The 25,265-nt window shown below is 42.9% G+C and overlaps 1 protein-coding gene across 1 annotated transcript in view; it reads right to left on the bottom strand.

Annotated features, from left to right (window-relative positions):
* CFAP58 (cilia and flagella associated protein 58) overlaps positions 1-25,265 on the bottom strand; it is a 121,063-nt gene that overhangs the window by 42,132 nt on the left and 53,666 nt on the right. The window contains exons 12-15 of the mRNA XM_055424700.2: positions 20,027-20,167; positions 18,838-19,061; positions 15,326-15,437; positions 13,367-13,471 (exon numbers count right to left, since the gene is read on the bottom strand). Coding sequence (XP_055280675.1) covers positions 13,367-13,471; positions 15,326-15,437; positions 18,838-19,061; positions 20,027-20,167 — 582 coding nt within the window. The remainder of the gene's footprint in view (positions 1-13,366; positions 13,472-15,325; positions 15,438-18,837; positions 19,062-20,026; positions 20,168-25,265) is intronic.

Raw genomic sequence — 25,265 nt, 5'->3', positions numbered from 1 at the left:
AACTGGGTTTGATGACATCAATATAATGCTTAATATACTACATATTTGGCATCAATTCCAGAGAAGACTGTGAGTCAGGAACTCAGAAAAAGTCTCCTGGGCATATAGGCAGCTCCTGGTCTTTCTCTTCCACATTAAATACACTCGGTAGGGCATATACATTTTTAAATGCATGAAACATGAGCCAGGCTCGACACCCATCTATCAGAGCTGCTTTAAGGATAATAAAATCAGTGCTGCCATAATAAGGAGGGGGAATTTGATGACCCACTGGAGATTTCTTCCAATCTAAATGATTCTATAAATTCCCCTAAAATCATAAAAAAGCAGATTAAGGATTCATGTAGGCGTTTGGACTATAAATACAAATTAATTTCTGCTCCAGTTGCAGTTTTTTTCTCATCTTTGCAAGAAGCACCTCTATCTCTGAGATATTTCTGGGTGAAATACCAATATAACAGCTAAAGATAGATAGGACTCCCCCAGGTTCTCGCTGGTGACTATTTTCTTCTAATTTCACAAATAAATCTGCATCTTGAAATGCACTGAATTGAATCTTGCTGCTGTCCAGAAACATTTATCACTGGAAATCTGTTTTGTTTGGGGAGTAAGATATAATTATGTACAGATTCAATAAGAACTTAAATGTTCCATTGAGAAATTCTTTATTGAAAATGTTTTGTTTTAACTCTAAGTAATCTGTTTCCATTTTCAGTTACTAGCCATATTACTGCAATTCTTTTTGAATTTTTAAAAAACATTTCCTTATCAGAGCTCAATAACCAGAAATCAAAAGAAAATTATAAACATTTAAAAAAAGATTAACGTATCAATTTATATGTTTTTGGTTCACATACTTGCTCTTATTCAATATGAAGTTAGAGACCAAAATATAAATGAACAAATGGATTACAGATAATGTTTCCAAATGCATAGGGATAAATGTATATCCCTGAGGAAACGTGCTCTGTTATGACATCACAGCTGTTTCTCCTATAAAAAGAACTATGTCCTGCAGCAAACTATAATTTCCCAAATAAAGGGAATAAAAGATTAAAGAAAAGAAAAACATGTCAGCAATGGATTTCTCAAATCCAAGGATAGCAACCAGATGCCAAGCATATTAAAATACCATATCTGACAAAGGATTTAAAAAAAGAAATCTTGTACCACTTGAATGCTTAAACGCTAAGCATTTCCCCTTTAGATATACCAAAGAAAGGAGACTGTGGTATATTGTTTCAAGAATGGCTGCATGTCTCATGATCTTTAGTCCTCTCCCACATTTACTCTGGGCTTAGTCTTGTGACTAGCTTTGGTCAATGCAACACTAGCAAGCATGACATAAATGGAGGCTCAATAAGCACTTGAATGTTGGGGCTTGTCTTTTCTTGCTACTTTTGGTAACCCTGAAGTTGATATCAGTTTATTCAGGAGAATAAACCTAGGCTAGCCTAGTGGACACATGTGATCTATCACTTCCATCACTCCAGCCAGCTGCCAGCACCAAGCACCATACATGTGAATGATGCCATCTAAGTTAACCAGCTCCTAGCAACCTGCCAGCTGACTGCAGAAACACAAGTGAGTCCTGGCAAGCCCAACCGAAGAACTGGCTGGCTGAGCCCAGCCTAAATTGCCAACGGAAGAAATCAAAATCTAATAAACGACTTTATTTCCCAAAGTGAGTTTGCCTATGAAATATTGAGTTATATTAAGCCATTTATAAGCTAGTAGTTTGGAAATCCATCTAAAATCTACATCCCATGTACAATCTATGATATCTAACAGGTATCATTCATTCACTGCGAGCATGAGATTATGTACTTGATCATAAAAATGACCTTGATTAATCTATACAAAAACTTCATATGAAAGGTATTATTATAACCTACATTTTACAAATCAAGAACTGAGGCTTAGAAAGTAAGTTGGTTGAGATTACATGGTATTATGAGTAAGCTTGGACTAACACATTTGATTTGCTCAAGAGTTTGAGCTCTTAATCACTACGCTTTTCTGTCTGATATCACCTATACCATCTGCTATGAAAGGCTTCTCTTGTCCATTGGGCTGGAGAATTGTTGGGACTGTGATATTCTCTTGAGTCTTATGTGATCAGGCAGAGCAGACACAATGAAGCCTAACCACCCAACTGAAGATACAGTGAGATGGATGGTGGACATGGTGGGTCTTGCTCTGGCCTGCTGACCTCTGACACAGAACCTGGAAGAGCAAGAGAGCTTCAGCAGAGAGGCAGGAGCTATCTAACAGATGACAACCTGGCCCATCAGCAACAAGTGGCCCAAGTCTCAGGCTATGACCAATTAGATGAGCGATGCCCCCCTTTTCAGTCTTAGGGGGATGAGTGTGAGGAGGAAAAGGAGTCTTGACAGGAGTTGGAGAAATGGGTGGGAAGTTGGGCAGAAGTCCCTTTCTTCTCATGGGTGTAGAAGGTATTCCCATGAGGAGAGAGAAGAGCCTCAGTGTGTACCACAGACTTACTCTCTGTCCGTTCTTTGCTAATGAAATCTCTGGAATCAGGCTTGCTTTGCTCTGGATTTCTGACATTTTTTAAATGCCTCAACCCTAACTCAATACTGAGATGAAACAGGTGAGGAGAAGGAAGTCGATCAAGATAGCTCCTTTCAAAAACTACTTGTTTCAAATCACATAACATGAACAAAACCCTTCCTAACCCAATCAAAGGTCTAGCCCACCAGTCAGCTGTGTATTTCCCTGGGCTGGCTGAAATCACAAGTGTTTAAGGTACTTATGGTTGAAGGTATAAACTGGTTTTTAACCTCCATCTGCCTAATGGAGCCTACCAGAGCCAATCTCTTTTTAAGAAACTCCTAAAGCTTTCAGGACTCTAATGCTAGAGGAAGTTATTGCTGGCACATTTATAGAGAACTAGTGAGAGGGAATATGGAAAGGGCTACGATAATTGGGGACATTAAGTATACCTAGGTGAGTGTGAAGAGATGCAGGGTGAGGAACTTATTTACCTCAAATGAAGCTGAACACAATTTTCAGAAAAGACCAAAACATCAGCATATTAAAATCCTGCTCCCATAAAGGAGACCAGTGGACAACCAGCATGATTGCCCCTTCTCCGAGGGCTGCCAATAATGGCAGAGGCATTTTCTGAGGACCCATAAAGCTCTCTGACCTTTAGTTTCTTGACCTGTTAAATGGGGTCATTGCAAAGTTTAAGAGAGAAGTAGTTTCTGATTTTAGATTTCTTGGATCTGAATAAGTCCCCTCCCCAGATCTTGAAAGCATCATTTTGCATCTTCTTTTGCTAAGTTTTGACATGAAAAAGAGAAAGTCTAATAGGTAATGTAGTGTTTGCTCTGTGTCTGGGATTGTTCTAAATGTTTTACATATATGAACATAATCTCCCCAGCAATGCTGTGAGATAGGCATGACTATCCCCACTTAACAAATACAGAAACTGAATTAGTGTTTCTGAGTTGGTGGCAGGCTTGTGGGTAAAGCATTCGCCTGCAAAGCAGGAGACACAGGAGACACGGGCTTGATCCCTGGATCGGGAAGATGCCCTGGAGGAGGAAATGGCAACCCACTCCAGTATTCTTGCCTGAAAAATCCCATAGACAGAGAAACCTGGTGGGCTACAGTCCAAAAGAGTCACAAAGAGTAGGACTCAACTGAGTAACTAAGCACACTCGCACAAGCTAGTGGCGCAGCCAAGATTCAAACTCCATTCATCCAGCTCCAGGACCCACATGCTTGACAACCAGGAAACTGTCAGGAACTCTTACCAATCATTTCATAAAGGAAAGGAATGCACAAAAATAAATAAATACAAAGACTATCATTTCAAAAAATAACATCTTATATCTCCAAAGGCAAGAAAGAAGGACATGAAAAACAGAGGTCCCCAAAACTGAAAAATAAAACTGACTTTATGCTAGACATTGTGTTCATTGACATATATTAAAAAGCAGAGACACTACTCGGTTAACAAAGTCTAGTCAAAGCTATGGTTTTTCCAGTAGTCATGCGTGGATGTGAGAATTGGACTATAAAGAAAGCTGAGCACTGAAGAATTAATACTTTTGAATTGTGATGTTGGAGAAGGCTCTTGAGAGTCCCTTGGACAGCGAGGCGATCCAACCAGTCCATCCTAAAGGAAATCAGTCCTGAATATTCATTGGAAGGCCTGATGCTGAAGCTGAAACTCCAATACTTTGGCCACCTGATGCGAAGAACTGACTCACTTGAAAAGACCCTGATGCTGGGAAAGATTGAAGGCAGAAGGAGAAGGGGATCACAGAGGGTGAGATGGTTGAATGGCATCAATGACTCAATGGACATGAGTTTGAGTAGGCTCTGGGAGTTGGTGATGGACAGAGAAGCCTGGTGTGCTGCAGTCCATGGGGTCGCAAAGAGTCAGACACAACTGAGCGACAGAACTGAACTGTGCTCATTGCATTATAGACCAAAGAATGTCTGGAAACATACAGATTTTCCCAATCCTCAGAGGAACCTTTGGGAACGACTGAGACAGATATATGGAAGGCACTCTGATAACGTGCCCACCAGACACCAATGGTTGCTGTGGTGCTCTGAATGGTTTCTGTGGCGCCACCCTCTCCAAGCACTCACACTGAGGCCGTCTCAGACAAACCAGGTGGACAGAGGTATATGGTGCCCGGCAGGCCGCCCACATGGATGCGTGCACAGCATTAGCCTCCTGTGTTCTGAACAATCTATCTCTGATTGCTCCTTCCATCCTCCCTGACGTGGAGCCGCATGTGCCAGAAAGCAGGAATTCCCTGGGAAGTTCCAGGAAGAGGTGCCGGGGAAGCAGCAGTCCCCCAGGAGCACACTGGGAAAGAAGCCCCTGACACCATTCCCAACATGTTAGATATTCTCTGGTGAGGATGACGAGGCTCTGCAGGAGGTGTTTCTCCCCCACTTCATTCATCTTCCCTTTGACATTAGACCAGAGCAAAAGCCTGCAGATGGGCTTCTAGTCAGTAGCTTCAGCTCAAACTGTGCCTTTCAGTGCATCGGTCTCTCTAGGCAGGGAGTACCTTCAACAATTCCAGTTCTGTCTGGGAAGGGTGCTCACTTAGCTATCCACTAACAGAGTGGGCAAGAATCATGGCTGCTGTCCGTCACACCACCGGCGACTGGGTCATGATGTCAGAATTCACCTTCCACATCTTAAGGCAGTTCATTAATAATGGAACGATTCCTTTGGAATCGGGGAGAAGGAGCAGGCACAGAAATGGGATGTTTAGTGGCTTCAGGAGGAGGTGTCATAGAACAGTGTTGAGAGGCTCAGTTCTGGATTCCAGTGATGGAAGTTTCTAGGAGGAGGCAGGAAATCCTTACCATCAAGGGCTGGAGAGTAACTACTGCGGACGTTGTGGGCCATATAGTCTGTGTCACAACTACTCTGCTCTGCTGTGGTAGCATAAAAGGAGTCGTGGACAGGAGATGAGTGGATGAGCGTGGCTATGTGTCAAGAGAGCTGGATTTGTGGACACTGAAATTGTAATTTCATATCATTTTTACATGTCACACAATAATCCAACAGGCATTCCACCCAATATTGCCAGGGCAACCTTCAACCAGTGGGGGATGGGAGAGAATGGACAGCACCAGCCTCTCTTCCTCTGATGGGACGGTTCTGCAGCAGTTCCAGTGAGGTTCCTCAGAGGAACACCAGTGTCACCAGAACTCGGATGTCCACAGTGGATGTCCAGCTCTCTCCCTCCTGCACTGGCTCTTCCTCCTCCCCTCCCTCACACTCTGCTCCCTCCCTCTAGCTTCCTGAGACCAACCCCCAAACCACCAGAACCCCAGCCCTCATCTCAGTCTCCGAGTAAGGGAGCCCAAACTGTGACCCCCGGCCACTCTAGAGCCTTGTTCAGAGTCGCACTGAGTCCTGTGCAGAATCACAGGACTTGCCACACTGCCCTGTGGTCACAGAACCAGGAGGGCTGTCAAGGCCAAGACTACGTCGTCTCATTCACCCTGGTACCCCAGGACCCTGGCATGTTAGCTGAGTGGATGCCTGCCATCCATCTGCTGCCCATGCATCAAGAGGGGCAGGAGGCAGCCCTTGCCTTCTTCGATTCAGAAAACACTTTTCTGTTTTAGAAAAGCTTGTAAAATGAAATTAAGGTAGAGTCATTAGCAGCAGGGGAAATGACATCTTAAGAAGACATCTTCTGTTAAGCCCACCTACAGCTGCCCCCACAAAACACACCCTGCCTTCTGTGTCTCTGGGCTCACCTCCTCCAAGGAGCCCAGCCTCACTCACTTCTGACCGTCCATCACTACACAACCCGCAGCTTCCCCCATCTCCTCCCTCCCTGGCTCCTCTTTCCCTCTTGATTCTCATGCTGTGTACTTCCGTCAAGAAATCATAACAACGGACTAGATCAAAGACATTGAAACAAGTAAAGCTGATCGTGCTGCTGGTGCACCTTTAAATCTCTTTCTCCCCCAGGCCTTGAAGCTAGAGGCTGCAAACTAGCCTCCTGTGGGTCAAGGGTGGTTGGTTAATATATTTCTGGGAGGCCTGGGCAATGTCCTTAAAGTTGCCAATATTTTAAACTCAATACAATGAACATAAAAATCCGTATATCTAACTATTCTTGAGAAAAATTAAAGATTTGATGACTTGGGCCTGCAGTCAGCTGGGGTGAGGTTAGCTGCTTCCTGGAGAGGGGACCCAAAGCCCCCTGTGTGCTGCAGTCCCCACCACTCCCTTCTGACTCTAATTCTCAGGCCTCTTGTCAGTTGCCACTTAGGAACATGATACACAAAGTTCACCTTGCTCTTTCTTGTTACCTGTCTGGCCCTGAAGGTGAGGGTTTCTGAGCTAAACACTTGGACAAAATGAGTCCCAGGTGCTATACATGTTCTTTGTGTTTCTAAGTGCCTCTGGCAAGGGATCAGAACCTCCTACTCCAATGCTAGCAGGACTTATGCCATTATTTAGAATCCCTTCTTGATGTGATGATGATGTAATGATACCCCAATAACAGACAGCAGTTACTCATGGCACATATGCCCGCCTAATCCTGCAGATGCTTTAAAGAAAGAAAGAAATCATTACTACCGAGGGATTTGGAGATAAGAAACAAATGGAGCAAAAACAGAAAGGAGAGGGCAGCAGAAGGCCTATCTCAGCGACGCTTGCATTGCCCTCACTTCCTTGAATGGGAGGGTGGCCTGGTGGGAAAAGAAAAAACAATCCTTCCCATCCACGCTGTAGATTCCAGTTCTGGCAAGAAGACAGACTTCTTACCACTGACGCCGTACAGCCAAGTTCAAGAACCATGTCCACGTTCACCCTGAACAAAGGGAGAAATCTGAGTGCACCACATGAATTAGCCTGCCTCAGCACGCGAAAGCAGTTCTCATCAAGCTTATTGATTCATAAACCACAGTGTATCCCAGGCTCCTGCAAAGTTAGAAGTTAATAACAAAAATGCAAAGGCAACAGGAAGAATAATTCCCGTAACCTCTCGTAGCTCAAAGACAGAACTCAAATGACTGCGCCACACACTACTCACTAAAGAACCACTATTCTTGCAGGATTTAATCAGTCACTAAACAAATATTTGTGAGGGATGAAATAATCATTACAACAGATACAGCAACTGCTTTGCAAAGCTTATGGTCAAGCATGAAAGTCATTAAGCACACAGTTACAATTATCTCGTCAGTTACAAGTGTGACAGTGGTAAGAAAGCAAAGTCAAGTACCAAGAAACCTAACCTAGAGATCTAAGAGGGACCCCTGAGGAACGAGCATTCAAGCTCAGAGCTGGGCCTCCCAGGTGGCACTAGTGGTAAAGAACTTGCCTGCCAGTGCAGGAGACATGAGACGTGGGTTTGATCCCTGGGGTGGGATGATCCCCTGGAGGAGGGCATCACAACCTACTCCATGGCAACGCACTCCAGTATTCTTGCCTGGAGAATCCCACAGATAGAGGAGCCTGGAAGACTATGGTCCACAGGGTTACAAAGAGTCAGACATGACTGAGGCGACTAAGCACACACACACATGCTAAAAGGCGAATAGGAGTTGCCCAGGCAAAGAGCCTGTCCATCTTTTTTGAGCACCTATTATGTTCCTGGTACTACATCAGACACTGGGGTTAGAAAGATGAATTAACAAGTGCCTTTCCTCAAAGGACTCACAGTCTACTTGGGGCAAATAGACTTCCTTTACATCTGCTGCCGGGACATGATAGGGGCTCTTCAGCACCCTGGAACAAATTAAAGTCACTTTTTAAATGTTCTGATACTCAGAAGAATTCAACCAAAAAACTTCCTAATTGCAAAATGTTCTGTTGTGTATTCAGAGAACCTCTCTAATAATTTAATAAAACAGAAGAAATTGAGAAACTGTCAAACCCTGTGGAGCACCTGGGGTTTCACCAAGATAACAAGATTTGTTTCTGCAGATGCTCAAGCTCTGGAAGAAAATTCACAGCAGGCCCAGGGCAGCCCAACCATCCAAAAAAAAAAAGTGAAATGAGGAACTGGACAGAGGGGAGTGAGGCAGGCTATTAAACTTTGGAGACCTGGAAAAAATGCTTGTTAGTTAATAATATTAATAATCATCACCATAATGATAATGGTAACTAAACACTGATCACCGTGTATGAGTATTTACACTCAGTTCTGTGGGTGGGTCTCAGTTTGTGGATGAGAAAACTAGGGATAAGAATAAATGAGAAATTTCTGTTTATGGCATTATGGCATACTAAATAATGCAAAAACTAAAGTCCACAAAGCATTAGACTTGCTCAAAAAAACAACACAATCCTTTCAATCACAAAATGGCAGTTGCAAGTAGTTTGATCTTCAAGTGTCAAAATCAGAGGGTGAACTGCACATTAGAACAGTAAATAGATACTGCAGCTCTCCCGTGGGGAGCTGACTGGGACAAGTGGCCAGACTTACTGAGCAAGGGGTTTGGATTTGAATGGCCATAAGAGGATAAAAGATGAGGTGCTGAGCCTGTATGAAGTGGGCAGTTGGTACAGAGACTCCTCCACATAAAGTTAGGGACTTAAAAGAGTTACACCCTCAGTGAAAAGAGACAACAGAAAGAAATTCATCCACTGAGACAGGAAGATCACAATGAAATCTAACTATCTCTCCCAGGTTGTGGGTGGGAAAAAATGGCTACCCTAAGAATTTGTATTCATGGGTCTTCAATCATAAGAGTTCAGAGTTCTAATATATATTAACTAAGTTGCCCCAAGCGAGAATCTAATACAGAAAAATATCCCAAGTAAGTGATATTTCCTAGGGCACCCGACAGAAACAAATGAAAAGACACCCCCTTAACCTGGACCATTCCCAAGTACTATAAATAAAGTCTTTCTGAAAATGAGTTCATAATCCAAAATCCAATACAAAAGGAAAAAGTCCACCATGAACACCATGAATGAAAGTCATCAGTCACAGTAAACAATAGGTAAGAAAATCCCATGGACAGAGGAGCCTGGCAGGCTACAGTCCATAGGATCACAAAGAGTCGGACACAACTGAAGTGACATAGCATGCATGCAGCTTAAATGCATATATTGGAAATTTAAATTTGTACTCTAATTACCATAGAAGAAATAGTAGATGTTTTAAATAGTGGATATTTTCTGCCATCCACAGAAATAGGGGATATTTTAAGACTTACTCTCAAAGGAGAAACTATTTAGGACTGAATGAAAATGAAAATGCCACTTTTCAAAACCTGTGGGAAGAAACTAAAGTTTTTAAAGGACATTTTGCAGCTGTCAATGCTTATTTATATTAGAGACATAGGCTGAACATTAAGGAGCTGAGCACCAACCTTAACAAGGTAGAAAAAGAACAGAATGAACCCAAAGTACGTAGATGGACGTAAAAAACTTAGAGCAGTCAATGAAGCATGAAACAGGCTTCCAATAGAGAGGTCTGGCAAACACAAAATTTGGTTCCTTTTAAAGCTGACAAAGTGATAAGAACAGGAGAGGCCGGGTAATGAAGTGACAGGAAGCATGGGCGCGGGAGCTGATGGCCTTGATTGAGTCCCTACTTTATCTCTTACCAGCTACGTGGCCTCAGGCGTGTGACTTGTGGCCAGCACTGGTGGAGCCAGCCACAGGACAAACCCTGGATCAGGGACCCTGGTGCCCGTGCACTAACTCATTATCCTACAAACGCACCTCTGAGTCCTGTATTCAGACAGGAGTATCTTCCTCCCATAATGAAACTGGGCATTATCATCTTCATTTAATCAATCCTAAAGGAAATCAACCTTGCATATTCATTGGAAGGACTGGTGCTGAAGCTGAAGCTCCAATAATTTGGCTGCCTGATGGAAAGAACCAACTCATTTATAAGGACTCTGATGCTGGGAAATTTTAAAGGCAAAAGGAGAAGAGGGTGGCAGAGGATGAGATGGCTGAATAGCATCACTGACTCAATGGACATGAACCTGAGCAGTAGTGGAGGACAGAGGAGCCTGGCACGGTGCAGTCCATGGGGTCAGACGCAACTTAGCAATTGAACTGCAACAACAAACAAATGGAGAAACCAGAATTTGGGGAATGTAAGTAATTCTCCTCAAGTCATGAAATATAAGCTATTAGAAATGGTCCAAGACCAGATTTTTCTGACTCCAAAGTCTGTGCTCTTAGCTACCTGTGCTCATCCGTAAAAGGAGGACGATCCCTGTTGGCCACTCACTGTGCACTCAGCTTCAGGCAAGATGTCTTTTCTAATACAAAATGTAAAAGAAGAGAGCTAAATACCCACTGCTCATATAGAGGAGCTCCTACTTTTAGTAACGATAACCCAGTGGTTAAGACTATGGGCTTTGGAATGATCAAAAATAATTGGCAAGTTTTGTGTCAAGCATAACGTTAAACTCTTTCAATCCTCCTTTCAACATCCCTTTTTTATTTTTTTTACATTTTGCCAATTTTATTTCAAAGATCCTCCATCTCCACATCCACTTGTCTCCCATCGCTTCTCCCTTTCCTTCATTTCTTTACTGGAAAAATGTTAGAATAAACCCTGGACTATGTATCATTTCATTTGTAAATACTTCAGTACATCTCTCATATGAAAAGGCCTTTTTTTTTTTTTCTACAAAACATAACCATATTACTCTTATTACACCTTATATAATCAACACTGATTTCTTAATATCATCCAACACATATCCCACATTCAGGTTTCATTGCCTGCAGAGAAAACAATGAGCAGAGACACACACCTTGCAGGAGGCCAGCCTAATGGAGGGCCCAGGTGAAGGAGGGAGCTACTGTGGCTGGTATGTGGTAAATGGTGACCCAGGACACTGAAGTGCCACACTTTCCCCACATGGGGGCGGGATGAGAGTGGTGAAACCTGAGAGGATGACCGAGGACTGGTAAAGTGAAGGGAGATAAATGAATTCTGTTGACACGATTACGTGCTAGGTTCTGTGCTGCCCACAGAGTGAAGCCACGCTTTTTCTCGCATTGGATTACTCAGTTTTGCAGGGAGCTGTTGAAGTTCAGTGGTTAAACTCCTGGGAACAAGGAGCCTTATATCCTAGAATTATCTGCCAAGTGCTACTTAATTTTATTTCAGGGGAGAACCACAGACTTCCCCCATACTGGGCTGCCTTCGGGAATCAGAGATAGGGGCTGGGAGCAAAGCTCAGCAGCTTTCTTCTCACTTCTGGGGAGTGAGGACCAGGAGCATCGCTGTGAGTGCACGAGACAGGGCAAGGCACAATGTCAGGGAGGGGGTTCCTGAGCCATCAGTCTTTCTATGTGTGATTTAACACAGTAAAAGTTTATTTCTCATTCCTACAAAGTCCATTATAGGGTTGGGGTCTCTCCAGAACAGGCTTCCCTCCCCAATATAAGTGGCTTGACATTCCAGATTGTTCTGATCTTGTGGCTCCTCTCTCTGTATGTGCTTAGGAGGCGGGAAAAGATAGCACTAGAGTCCTGCACCAACAAACAAATGCTTCAGCTAGGAAGTGAGATACCTGCTCACAGCCCGCTACTCAAAACTATTAATACCTCAGGGTCCTGTCTAACCGCAAGAAGCAAAAAAGTCTAACCACTCCCTTCTCACTCTTCACTAGGATACAAGCTCCATGATGCTGTGCATTTTGTCTCCTAGTCCAGTACAATATCCTTAGATAGAAGAGTACCTGGGCATGTTATTAAATTGAAGGAATGTCATGCCAGCAAGAAACACACCCTTATATCTTGGGAGAAGAGACAGAGTTCCAGGGGTGTAAGGCTGAGGGTGCTGGATAAGATCTATGCACACCGGAGCTGCAGAGCTGGCTGTGCTTAAGGAATAATACTACTTGGTGCCATTCATCTTAGGAAAGAAAATGAAATCCTGCTGAGAGCGCCAGACCAACAGCTCAGGTGGCTTTACACCATAAAACACCGAAGCCAGCCGAGGCTCAAAGCAACTGAGCAAAGCACCACCACAAGTGCTCAGTTCCTGGAAGGAGCCGCAGTGACCACAAATGCATCTGAGCCATCAGTATTACACAGCCTTAATGTCCCAATAGCATCCTTTTCTCAGGTTCTAGTATTGTCCCATAATACAGATCAAGACCTTCAGGTGCACAGAAGTTAATTTCACACAGCTACAGATTGGCGGAAGCAGGATTACAAGCCAGGCCACTTAACACCAGAGCTCGCATTCTTGATCCACAATCAAACTCCTGGGGTCCAGCTTTCTCGTTCACTGATTGGGAATGGCAAACCCCACCATCTCCCCAGAACTGTGCACAGCAATGGAGGAGGAGGGGACAAAGCCAGCAGCACAGTATCTGGCACGATGATGACAATGGTGACAGTAGGGACAGCTGGTACTTGCAAAGATATAGATACACAAAGGTGTTACCACTGTTGAATGCTTCAGAATAACTTACTACATAAAATCTTCAAAAAGATACCTTTCCTTCCATTTCACTCTCACAAACCTTCAAGAGGACATTTGTGCTCTCTGTGAAGGCTAGTTTTCAAAATCAAAGTCATGGCATTTCACATTATATGAAGAAAAACGTTTAAAAGAATCTAACAAACTACAGAGAAGTTGGGGGGAGGGGAGCTCACATTATTCAATGCGGTAGATGTAGCTTTGAACTTAATTTTCTAGAATTCTTGAAATATTAGTGATGGCAGCATAAAAGACCAATTAATCAGGTTGTTTGTTCTCTGAGTGTGAGTCCCTGTTGCCATCTACAGTTAAAAATGGGGCATGCAACACTACCAAATATCTAGCTCTAAAAACATAGTACTAGAGATGATGGTGCTAAGGAAATAGGCTTGTTTGATGAGCACAGAAAATGGAAATTGTACCTGGAGGAGCAGCTCTTTTTCAACCACCTCTTCCGTCTTGCTGATGAGACGCTTCTGCAGTGTATGTATTTTCTGTATCAGCTCAAAGGTACTGGGGTCACTGGCCTATTCAAGGGGAAAAAAAAAAGCAGCTGAGATTACCAGGTTCAGAGCACCGAGGTCCCTACAGAATTACTATCCTATTAAAATCTATTGCAAAGTTATAGACCCAATACAGACAAGAATCAGCAACAAGACAAAACAAAACAACGTGCATTGCACAGTAGATGAGACAGTCATCAAAACAGACTGATGTTTGGCTAGTATCGTCTCTGTTGTCCCTAGTGAGCCTATAAGTGGAAAGTGAGTATGTTTATTCCACCAGGGAAAATAATAACAGCAGCAACGATGGCAGCTCCTGGGCCTCATACCTGATTCTTTGCACCATCTGAGCACTGTGTTAAGTGCTTTTCACACATTATCGAATTTTAGTCACTCGATGGTCCTGTTAGACAGTATTACCTTCCCCTTTTACAGATAAGGCAACTGAGGCTCAGAGGAGGTCATTTACCCATGCTGATAAAGGTCAGAGCTAGATTCAAGCCCAGACATGCCTGGTTCTAAAGCCCAGGCTTCTTAATTACTATGCTCTGAGGTTTTCCCTACCATCATTTGTTTACATTGGAATGAGACAGGGTTCCCTAACTCATTCGAGCTCAGGTTTCTCCTTTCATAATTGTCAACAAGAAGGTTCATTACAACCTATGATGGGGCAAGTTCCCAGGATGTGGAAGTCTGCTAACTATTAGCAGCAGGACATGACCATGGCATTTAGCTTTCAAATGGTATTATCAATCTGTAAAGCTCTGATGCACCTTCAATAACTATCTGTGTACAATTCAAATAAGATCTACTGTTATACATTGATAATTTGTCCTCTAGACATTAAGCCAAAGGTTTACTTTCAACTATACTGACATTTGGAATTAATCTAGCAGCTAAATATTTTCAACTGCCTCCCAGAGCCTCTGTTTTCCAATGTTTTTAATAGAAATTGACATGGAATTGGAAACTTTAAAAGATCTGCTCGAAAACACATGGAATAAACTAATGTGACAGTAAATGAATTTACAGTTTTCATCTCTCTTCCCCAGACACATTCATGTTATTGTTTAGTAAACTACCCCCCTCTTGGCATTTGAAGAGGAATAAATGAGGGTCCAAAAGGCATGAGATATTCCACTGACTATGACTTTGCTTAAGAAATACTAAGCAGTGCCAACTGATATCCATATTTTGGAAGTAGATTTGGCATACACATTCACTTGGCAAGATGGGGCACTGTTAAAATTCAGGCCTCATGTTTACATAACAATTTATAATGCATTATCCTTGATGCTTTCTTCATTTAAAGGAAAAAATAAAAATGAAAAATGAAAACCTACTTGGCTGATTTTCTCCTTTCCTTGCTCTTCCTGATATCACATATGCCTATTCTCCCAACACTCCAACTGTTAACTTAGTCAAAGCCCTTCTTGCACCCACATTACTACTAGAGGAGATGGGCATCTTTTTATTGAATAAGCAGAGCTTCTCTGTTACTGTTATCTGCTGGTGGAAATGAACCTCAGGAGGTCATAAAATAAAATAAGAGGTTTACTTTCCATCATCTTCCAAAAGAACTTTGGCTGTGTCCCCAGATCCTAAAAGAAGGAGTCTGACGAACACAATACTAGTTCTTTGAAAAGAGGGCAAGTTTAAAAGCCACACTTCCTTTTGGGAAATGAAAGGATGCAAAGGCTTTTGAAAACAAAACCCAAATCTGGAACAATCTAATTTACATTTGATCCAGTCTTTTACATTTTGGGTGACAATGGCACAGATTAAACAAAACTGTGCTTGTTACTGCGCTTTAGGTAAGAAGACAAGTAGGGTAGAGAGAGATTTGGGGGGTAGGAGGAAGGCTCTCCCCAATGTCACCTCCAGCTTCCTCCATCTGTGCACGTTCATGGGGTTCTCCAGTTCCTCCTCCAAGGCTCGGCATCTCGTCCTCTCCTTCAGGAACTCTCTTTGCGTGTGAAAAAGCTCCTGCCTAAATAAGTCAAACTTTCTTTAGCAAATAAGTTCTCTGCCCAGTATTTGAGTATCCTTTCTTTACATGATTTCATGCATGCTACATCTTACAGAAAAGGTGGATTAGGGAGACTTCAGAACACTGAGACCAGCCGCCGAAGGCAAAACACAGGTGATACCAATTCTTGCAGAGGGCAAATTCAGCTTTAGGGGGAAAAGAAAAGTACCAGCAACCGATTCTTGATACCCAGGGAATTTTAGAAGTGTATGGAAAGAACAGGGAAGGGATAAATCTTGAGGATTTCAATATAGTGTTCCACGTTTCTAAATGTCTCCTACAGTAGCAGCCAGAGAACAAGCTATGTTCTACCATGAGGTACGGCCCTGCAATGCAAGCGACCGACGCTCAGGTGAAAGCTGACATCCATTAAGACAGGGTATCACCACCCTGGCAACATACTGGAATCACCTGGGGAACTATGACAAATGCCTTTGCCTGGACCAACCCCCAGAGGAGTCTGCTTTAACTGGTCTAGCATAAGGCTTGGGTTTCATAGATTTTTAAAGTGCTGCTGGTAATTCTATTGGAGAAGGAAACGGCAACCCACTCCAATGTTCTTGCTGGAGAATCCCAGGGACGGGGGGACTGGTGGGCTGCCATCTATGGGGTCACACAGAGCTGGACATGACTGAAGCGACTTGGCGGCAGCAGGAGCAGCAGCAGCTGGTAATTCTAATGTGCAGCCAGTACTGAAAAATACTGAATTAGGAGGGATCATTTGTCTCATGTTCCACAACTATACAGGTGACTGAAAAAGTCCTGAAGAGCTAGCTCTGGCTCAAATACACTTCTCAAATCTCTAGTTAATAGGTAAGCAGAGTCTACAACCATCCACTGGCTGCCAGTCTATTGAACGAGAAGTTTTGCTGGGAGGCGGAGCAGAGGCAAGCACTCAGGTTGACATGGGCAAGAAGGATATTATTATCTGTCCTCGTCTGCTGCAGTGTGCAGATTACTAATACCAAGCCATCTCTTTTACTTAATTGCTTCATTTAAACCAATAATACAACTTCCCCTCATTAGCAAGACAAACCATTAGAATTAACTGCATGATGCTCACTCAACAGGGAGCTCAGAGCAAGATGCTCAGAATTAAAAGTATATTTTTAACACTACTATTTTCTAGAGTGTCATCCGCAGAGAAGGGCAAGGGTATTGGGTACTGTGATTGATGATTTCTTTTGCATCAGATTCTGTGCTAGGCATGTTACATTTTCGTGTTTAATTTTAACTAATTAAAAGCTCAAATAAGTTGTGATTTACCCAAGGTCACACAGCTTGTAGGTGGCAAGTCTGAGATTGGAATTCATGCCTGCTTGCCTCCAATATCTTTATTAAGTTTATTAAATTCCTTTATAAGGAATTCCTAGGTGGCTCAGAAAATTCGGGTTCTATCTCTGGGTCAGAAAGATCCCCTGGAGGAGGAAATGGCAACCCACTTTAGTATTCTTGCCTGGAAAATCCCATGGACAGAGGAGCCTGTCAGTTTACAGTCCACGGGGTTGCAAAGAGTCGAACACGACTAAGCGACTGAACGTGCACCTCCCACTATAAAGATAAACTGTAGCATCAACAACGGAGAAGGCAATGGCAAGCCACTCCAGTACTCTTGCTTAGAAAATCCCATGGATGGAGGAGCCTGGTAGGCTGCAGTCCGTGGGGTCGCTAAGGGTCGGACACGACTGAGCGACTTCACTTTCACTTTTCACTTTCACACATTGGAGAAGGAAATATGGCAACCCACTCCAGTGTTCTTGCCTGGAGAATCCCAGGGACTGGGGAGCCTGGTGGGCTTCCGTCTATGGGGTCACACAGAGTCGGACACGACTGAAGTGACTTAGCAACAGCAGCAGCAGCAGCATCAACAAACTGAGAATGGGGAGAATTTGGTGCTCTACATATGTAATAAAAATAACACACGGCTGGCAAGTTTGTGTTAATCACTCAGTCGTGTCCAACTCTTTGGGACCCCATGGACAGTAGCTCACCAGGCTCTCCTGCTCATGGAATTCTCCAGGCAAGAATACTGGAGTGGGTTGCCATTTATTTCTCCAGGGGATCTTCCAGACCCAGGGATCGAACCCAGGTCTCTTGCATCGCAGGCAGATTCTTTACCAACTAAGCTGCCAGGCAAGTTTAGTGATGGTCCTGGAGATCATTCAGTAGCATCTTAGAGTAAATTCAATTGCCTCCAAAATGTCAGTGGTGGTATCTCTGGATAGGAGACTTATGAGTGATTTTCTAATCCCTTCTTTACATTTTTTTCTGCATGCCCCATATTTTCTACAGTGAATTTGTATCACTTTCATCATCTGAAATATGAACAACTCTTTAAAAAAGAGAGTATTGGTCTATCCTTGATGGTGGCAACTTCCCTGGCTATTCCTGAATGTATTCACTGTGTCTAAATATCAAAACTATCTAATTCAGTTAATTCAAGAAGCAGATCCAGACTGTGTCCTTGTCCCAAGGTGGCCAAGGATACTGTTCATCCACAAGTCTGTGGAGGATAAGATAGTTACTGAGAAAACACCAGACCTATTATTTGGTTTCCTGCAATTGCCCATATAAAACATGGTGATGTTTTCCCAAAGGGAAGGTAGATCTTGCATAATGTAAGATTTAAAGCAAGAAGGCGGCACACTAAGCTCAAGTGAAAGCTGCGGAAGATAAATCAAGAGTGAGATGTAAAATTTGACTGCCTTCTAAGGAAACAGAGTTTTCAAGTAGTGATAAAATTAAAATTCCCCCTCTTTTCATTCTGTGTGTAATTCCAAGAAAAAGATGTGCAAATGTTACCAGGATTCAATTTAAATATTGATGTTCCGTCTCTTCCATACTGCCTTATTAAAGAAATTCTAAAGAGCTCATTGGGGGAATTTTTTTCTGAATTGTAACTACTTTGTGGTTATGATTTAACTGAAATTTCTTTCACTAAATCCAGAATAAAGTTTTCAAAAAACATTTTTGCACTTGCTTACGTTCCCCTGAAAGGAAATGAACTCATTTTTTGTGACGTAGAATGGACACGATGTAGATTATGGGTTATGAAAAGTTGTTCTCATTATTTGCTAATCATTTCAACATAAAAAATTATTTTATGCAACCAGAAAAAGACTTTCAACGGCCAGGACTATCCTGATGGTCCAGTGGTTAAAACTCGGGGGACCAATGCAGGGGACCCAGGTTTGATCTCTGGTCAAGGAACTAGATCCCACATGCTGTAACTAAGACCTGGAGAAGCCAAATAAATATCTTTTTTAAAAAAGACCTTCAGTGACCAATAGGAGGAACATAAGGTCCTTAGGAGGTCCCTATAGGCTGCTATGCGCTCACCTCTGAGGGGATCTTCCATTACCTGAGTTCATCGACATTGGCCACACTCCTGGCAAGAATCCCTTTCTCCCGGCGAAGCTTCTTGATCTCAAGTTTGAGGATTCTCATGTCCTCCAACCTCTGGTTATACTGGCTCTCGCCTTTATTCAGCACAGACTGCTGGATCTTGATCTTCTCATAGAGTAAAGCCAGCTCATCATTGCGCCGAACTAGCTGTGATCCAAGGATATCTCTCTCGCTGATGACCTAGAAAGGTAGGGTAGGGCATGGCCACTAGGGGACAAAATGTCCCATGTTTCATTACAGCAGCAGCATTCAGAGAATCAGTAAACACCCATCCAATGCCCGCATGTGCTAGGCACTCAGTAGGTGAGGTAATGAAAACAGTGGGCCGGACAGCCAATAGCGGACTCCTCCCACAAGAGTTGGCAGTCTTGTTGAAAAGAGTAAAACAAATTATATTATTAGTAATAATAGTCCATGGCCCATGGGTTTTTTCCAACATGTTATTGTATGTGTTTAAATCTGAACGTCTTTAGGGTGAGCAAGCTCTTGCCAAGTTCTACCACTCCTTACTGTCTTGTACTACACGCTTCCCTGGTGGCGCAGATGGTAAAGAATCTGCCTGCAATGCAGGAGACCTGGGTTCAACTCCTGGGTCAGGAAGATCCCCTAGAGAAGTGACTGACTACCCACTCTAGCACTCTTGCCTGGAGAATTCCATGGGGAGAGCTCTGGCAGTCTACAGTCCATGGAGTCGCAAAGAGTCGGACATGACTGAGTGACTAGCACTTTCACTTTCACTGTCTTGCACAGGCCAATGTCTCTTTTTTTTAACCTGCTAGATCTCTGAAAGCATTTAAGTTTCTAACCCCCAAAATTACGTAATTATTCCTTGTAATTATATGCAACAATGAATGATATTATGCTAGAATGTAAACCCCCTGAGGGCAGGGTAACTTATTTTCTTGTTGGTCAGTATATCCCCAGAGGCTAAAGGAGCTGGTGACACACAGGAAGTGTTTGTAAATAAGAGCAGAATAAATGAATGGATATTTCATAATTAATCAACAGGAAGTGGGCCTCTGGGGCTGTTCTGAGAGACTCAATGGAAGAGCTCAAAAAAGAATGAGGTTTTGTGAGGAGATGAATCAAACAATTGTGTCTGCTGATAGAGTCTGCAGGTCTGGGGAGGTGTGGTCTCTTCCTACCTGGTCCAATTCCTTCTTCTGTCTCAGCCTCTCCCCATCAGCCTCTGCTATAATTCGCAGGAGTTTTCTCTCCTCGGCTTCTTGCTTTTCAATGAAGTGTTTGGTCTCCAGGGCTTGTTGTCTCAGCTTCTGCAGCTCGGCCTGACAACGAGCGAAAGATATAGACCGATCTCACTCGGTAACAGCACAAACCAGGTCGACAGGGCCCAGATTTAGATGGATAGTGTGCTTCCTATATGTCCCTGTGATGTCTCGTTTAGCATGGTTTGATCACCCTCGCAAGCAAAGAAAGCTTAACACACACACACACACACACACACAAGGCCTGTAAAGAAACAACAATGCATATTAAGGTGATCATGTTTATTCTATGAGTTGTGCCCTTGAGGGATTTCCATCATTTTTCTATATCAGTATAGCAGGAACCTCATTGGTATTCAACAGCAGTTCTCTTACCAGCAAAACATGAGGAGAATCCACAAATAGTACAGAGAAGGCTGTGGGGGGTGAGCATGGTGGGGAGGGACTGGGTGGAAGTATATCTGTATTTATCAGCTCCTATAACAATCCTAATATCATCAGCATATCAGCTGCAGAGATAAAGTCTATTATAAGCAAAATGTAAATTAATAAAGATAACAACCAAACAACTGTCTTATAAAACATCCTGATGGAACAGAAGAGATGTTATAGTATAAAAAGATATATAGATCCTACTCCTAAAACGATTCCAATCTAGATGAGAAGATGAGATATACAAGTATTATGCAAATATTAACAAGTTCAGGCAATAATGTTTCAGGATTTTTTTGTCACACAGACAGTGAATTGATGCCACAGGAGGTCATAGGACTGCAGCAGTTAGGAAGGTTTCCTGGAAGAACTCAGATCTTGAGGCTCTTGGGGCTACATGGAAATCCCAAGAGAAGCAAGAAAAGGATGTTTTGACTGGTAAGTTTCAGAAGGAAAATTCCTCTCATCACAGGACACATTTGCTCCAAATCCATAAGTATATTTGTGGCTTACAACACCTCTGGCATGATATTAAGTATTGTGCCTAGCTACTCTTGTCCCAATTTCACAAATGCAATTAGAGACAAAGAAGAGCAAAGCAACCTGCTCAAGGTCACGCAGCTAATAAGAAGCAGAGTTGAGATTCCAACCTAGAGTTTCTCATTCCGGAGTTTCTGTTCCCTTTGCTATCACCATACAATAGTTCCAAGGCAAATACAGAAGATGAGTAAGACGTGAGGGATTTACCACCCACTGGAGATGACAAATATAACCAACCACCCTACAGTACTGTGAAAAAGGACATGGGAGTACACGACAGAGTTCCTATTTCTTCCCGGGGATTAGAGAGAAAAACAAGTCTGGGCATTGGCAGTTTACAGTTATTTCCAAAAGGGAGATGTATGTGCTGGGGGAGAGCAGTCAGTGGTCAGGCTCACGTGAACAGAGGCATGCAAACTATAAAGCACCTGGTGTGTTTACCAGATGGCAAAACATCCAATGTGGCTGAGTTGGAGTACTAGGTAGGGAACAGCAGGAAGTAAGCCTGGTAAAACAGCTGAGACAACTTGAGAAGGGCCTTGTATGCCATGGGCTGTGGAGAGTATGCAGTGGGGAGCCAGAGAGTTAATCATATTAGAGGAAAAAAGAATACAGCTTCGAGGTTCCATGCCCATACAAGGACAGGTGGTATCACAGCCAGGTCAGCACAAGAAGGAAAGACAGAGGAAGAACTCACTTTCACCCACACCCGAAATCACAAGGGAGAGGACAAGACAATATTAAGCCTCCAACTTTTCAATGGCCTGCAGGTCAACATGTGAAAATGAAAAGCTAGTAACTTTTTCCTTCAAGGGAGAATTGGGTTCCCCCACCTCCACCCACCCAGAAATGTCACAAAAGGGATGACAGAAAACCAAATATTTGCAAGTGAGTGCCTATGAACCAGCCCAACTCTAGTTACCACCAGACTCTAATCCATGAAGACCAAGAGTCATTATCCCATAGCTCAAATTTATCCAAACAGTACAAGACGCCACACACCTAGCAATAGACCTATAATATCACAAACTAAATGCAGCTAGCTACTGTAAAACATAGGGTTTCCTTTATGACAGTTTGTTTGCTCATTCATGAAATATATTTTGGTCCAGGGATAAGCAAAGGGAAACAGTGAGAAAAGGTCTGGTATGGTATTGTATTTACCACTTTGGGGGATTGCCTGTTAGGAAAGAGAGTCAAGAACCAGCCTTTCTATTTCTATAATCATTTAAGGTGACAGCGAAGACAGCAATAAAATACCTGTTTGGCTCATGCTTTCTTTAATAAAACTTTTATTTTCCCAGATGTGCAACATTCACTTCCCTGTTCCTAAGTGCCGAGAGCTGATCAGAATCCATCAGCAGAACAAAATGAAACCGCTGTTATATTAAAATGCAATCAATGGTGTGTAAAAGTATCTGTCTGAAATGTAAAACCATTCGTGTGTTTGGCATTGCTTGGTGCTTTTTTTCCTAATATATCAAAATTCTGAGTGGTCTCCTTATGTCATAAATTTATGGGCTGTAAACAAGATGTGGCATTAGACATTGGCAGCAAATGTTAGCATCAACAAAATACCTTAGGTCTAATGCATTTAGCAGTTGTAAATCTGAGCTGTCTCATCCAGGAAAGATGGTAATAACTACTGTGCACCCAAAAGCTCATCAAGCAACATTCTAGATGGGACCCGAGGCATAAAGTTATAATACGATGGCAGGACATGCTCTTCAGTCACTACCTCTACAATTATACAGTTTTGTGATAGGTGTTCGTGGCATATGTATCACCTAGTCTGACTGCGGGCATAAATCATATCTCAAGAACTATACTTGGGAACTTCTCTGGTGGGCCAGTGGTTAAGAATCAGCCTGCCAACACATGGGGACACAGGTTTGATCCCTGGTCTGGGAAGATTCTACATGCTGCAGGGAAACTAAGCCTGTCGGCAGCAACTACTGAGAACGTGTTCTAGAGCCAGGGAGCCATAGCTACGGAAGCCCGCGCACCCCAGAGTCCAAGTTCAATAAGAGAAGCCACTGCAGTAAGAAGCCTTTGCACCACAATGAAGAGTAGCCCTGCGCACAGCAACTAGAGGGCCGCCCCTGCTCGCCACAGCTAGACAAAGCCCTGTGCAGCAAGAAGACCCAGTGCAGCCAAAAATAAATAAATAAAATTGTTTTAAAAGAAGCATACTTGAGGGAGTTTGACCCCTTCATTCGGGATCCTAACATTCACTGGGTTTCACAGAAACCATCTGTTTATATTCTGCAAAATAAACAGGACCACCTGAAGTCTTCTAACCATGAGAATAATTAGGCTTTTTCTCTCTCTCCCTCCCCCTCCCTCCAACAGTTCCCATCCACGTTGCTCTAGAGAGTCCACTGAGTACACGGATATGGTGCCCTGAAGCCAGTTGCCAATGTGACGCTGAGCTCTGGACACAGAGAATTTGCTGCTGAATTATTCACCAGGAATCAAAGTGCTGTCAGATTGATGTGGGATGATGGGGTGGTGATGAACAGAATCGAGAGCTTGTTAGGACTGGAAGGCAGACACTCCACATGAGATGGCCCCTTTAGTGCTGATGAAACAAGACGAGGACAGAATGGGCAGATGAACACAGATGCAGCAACATCTACAAGGAACTACTGACATCCTGTCATAACCATCATGTGCTGATAATGTCTAGAATCCTGAGGAGTCCGTACAGCCTGGCAGCAAGTGAAAAAGAAACATGGAAGAAGCAAGACTTTTCTATGGCGGGGGCGGGGGGATGAATGAGGGTGGGGATGATCTCTTACGGACAATTGTTTGTCGTGGGCTTGGAGAAGCGATAAATTGGGTTGTCCTGTCAAAAACCATCTCACAGTCTACCAAACAGGCTAGGGCTTGCCCTTCCGGGAGGGATTATGTACCAACATAGCTTTGTATAACTCACTATAATAAGCTACATGTCTCTCATGGAGCAAAGTTACTAAAAAAAAAAACAATCTGCCCTTGCCTCCAGGGTTTTGGTTTGCAAAGCTCAGATGCATGAAATTCAGAGACCTCTGTAAATGTGATTCATCTTTGAGGCTAAAAAAGTCAAGAGGCTGAAACTCAACATTTGAGCTGTCGTATTTTTCTAAAGGATGTCAAATGGGCTTAATGATAGGCCAAAATTATCCAGTCGAAGCACCATTGCAAGTCACCGTTGGATAACCTCAAATAATAAATCAAGGAGGCAGCCTTTTTTCTGTTCCTAATTCTTGCCTTAATGGGAGAAGCTGAGGAAAAGACATCCTAGTTTCACAGTAAGTCCAAAGCAATCATCTTCCTATAATCGATGACATAAAGCTAGGATTCACCATTTGGAGCAGACTTTCTAGAACAGTAGCCCTTTAATCATCTCCCTTAGTCACCAGCTGCCAACTCTGCTGGCACAGGACCAAAGAAACAGAAGCTTTATTTTATTATGATTAAAATAATATAAAGTTTATGATTTAAACTTTATTTTATTATAAACTTTATTCCTTTATTATGATGTTTCTTTGGAGCTATATGTATAGACATCTAATGATGGAGGGTGTAATTGAAACAAATATTAACCAAAGTCAAACTAAGGAATCAGGAATAATCCCTTTTTGCATAGGACATTGCTTATTCTAAAGCAGGATTTTGTCTTCCTTGGACCCCATTATGCAGCAATAATTAATCTTTTGAAAAGAGCATTCCTTGGAAAGTAAGAGATGAGGATCAAAGTCATCCTCTGAAAGGTAGAGATGATGTATCAAATTCAGTTACACTGAAGCCTTGCTAACATGGGTCCATGAGGCCTATGAGTGAAGCAGTGTTTGCAGTAAGATTCTTCTGATTCAGCCAATGATAAATAAACACCATCCCACCGTAGACTTCCAGGGTGGAACAAACAACCTCCTATAAAACTATTAATATGCTATCAAACAAGGAGAATAAGGACAAAGATGCAAGGTATTTTCAAATTTTAGAATATATAGTTATGTTTCTTGGGTTGGGGGCGGGAGGAGAAGGGGACGACCGAGAATGAGATGGCTGTATGGCATCACCGACTCTGTGGACATGAGTTTGAGGGAACTCCGGGAGTTGGTGATGGACAGGGAGGCCTGGCGTGCTGTGATTCATGGGGTCGCAGAGAATCGGACACGACTGAGCGACTGAACTGAACTGA

This window comes from Moschus berezovskii, chromosome 12 (genome assembly GCF_049115385.1).
Source record: "Moschus berezovskii isolate FMDL1 chromosome 12, NW_MosBer_1.0, whole genome shotgun sequence".
NCBI classification, from domain to species: Eukaryota; Metazoa; Chordata; class Mammalia; order Artiodactyla; family Moschidae; genus Moschus; species Moschus berezovskii.
Note: the sequence above shows the minus strand (reverse complement) of the source record. Positions and strands in the feature narration are given on the sequence as shown.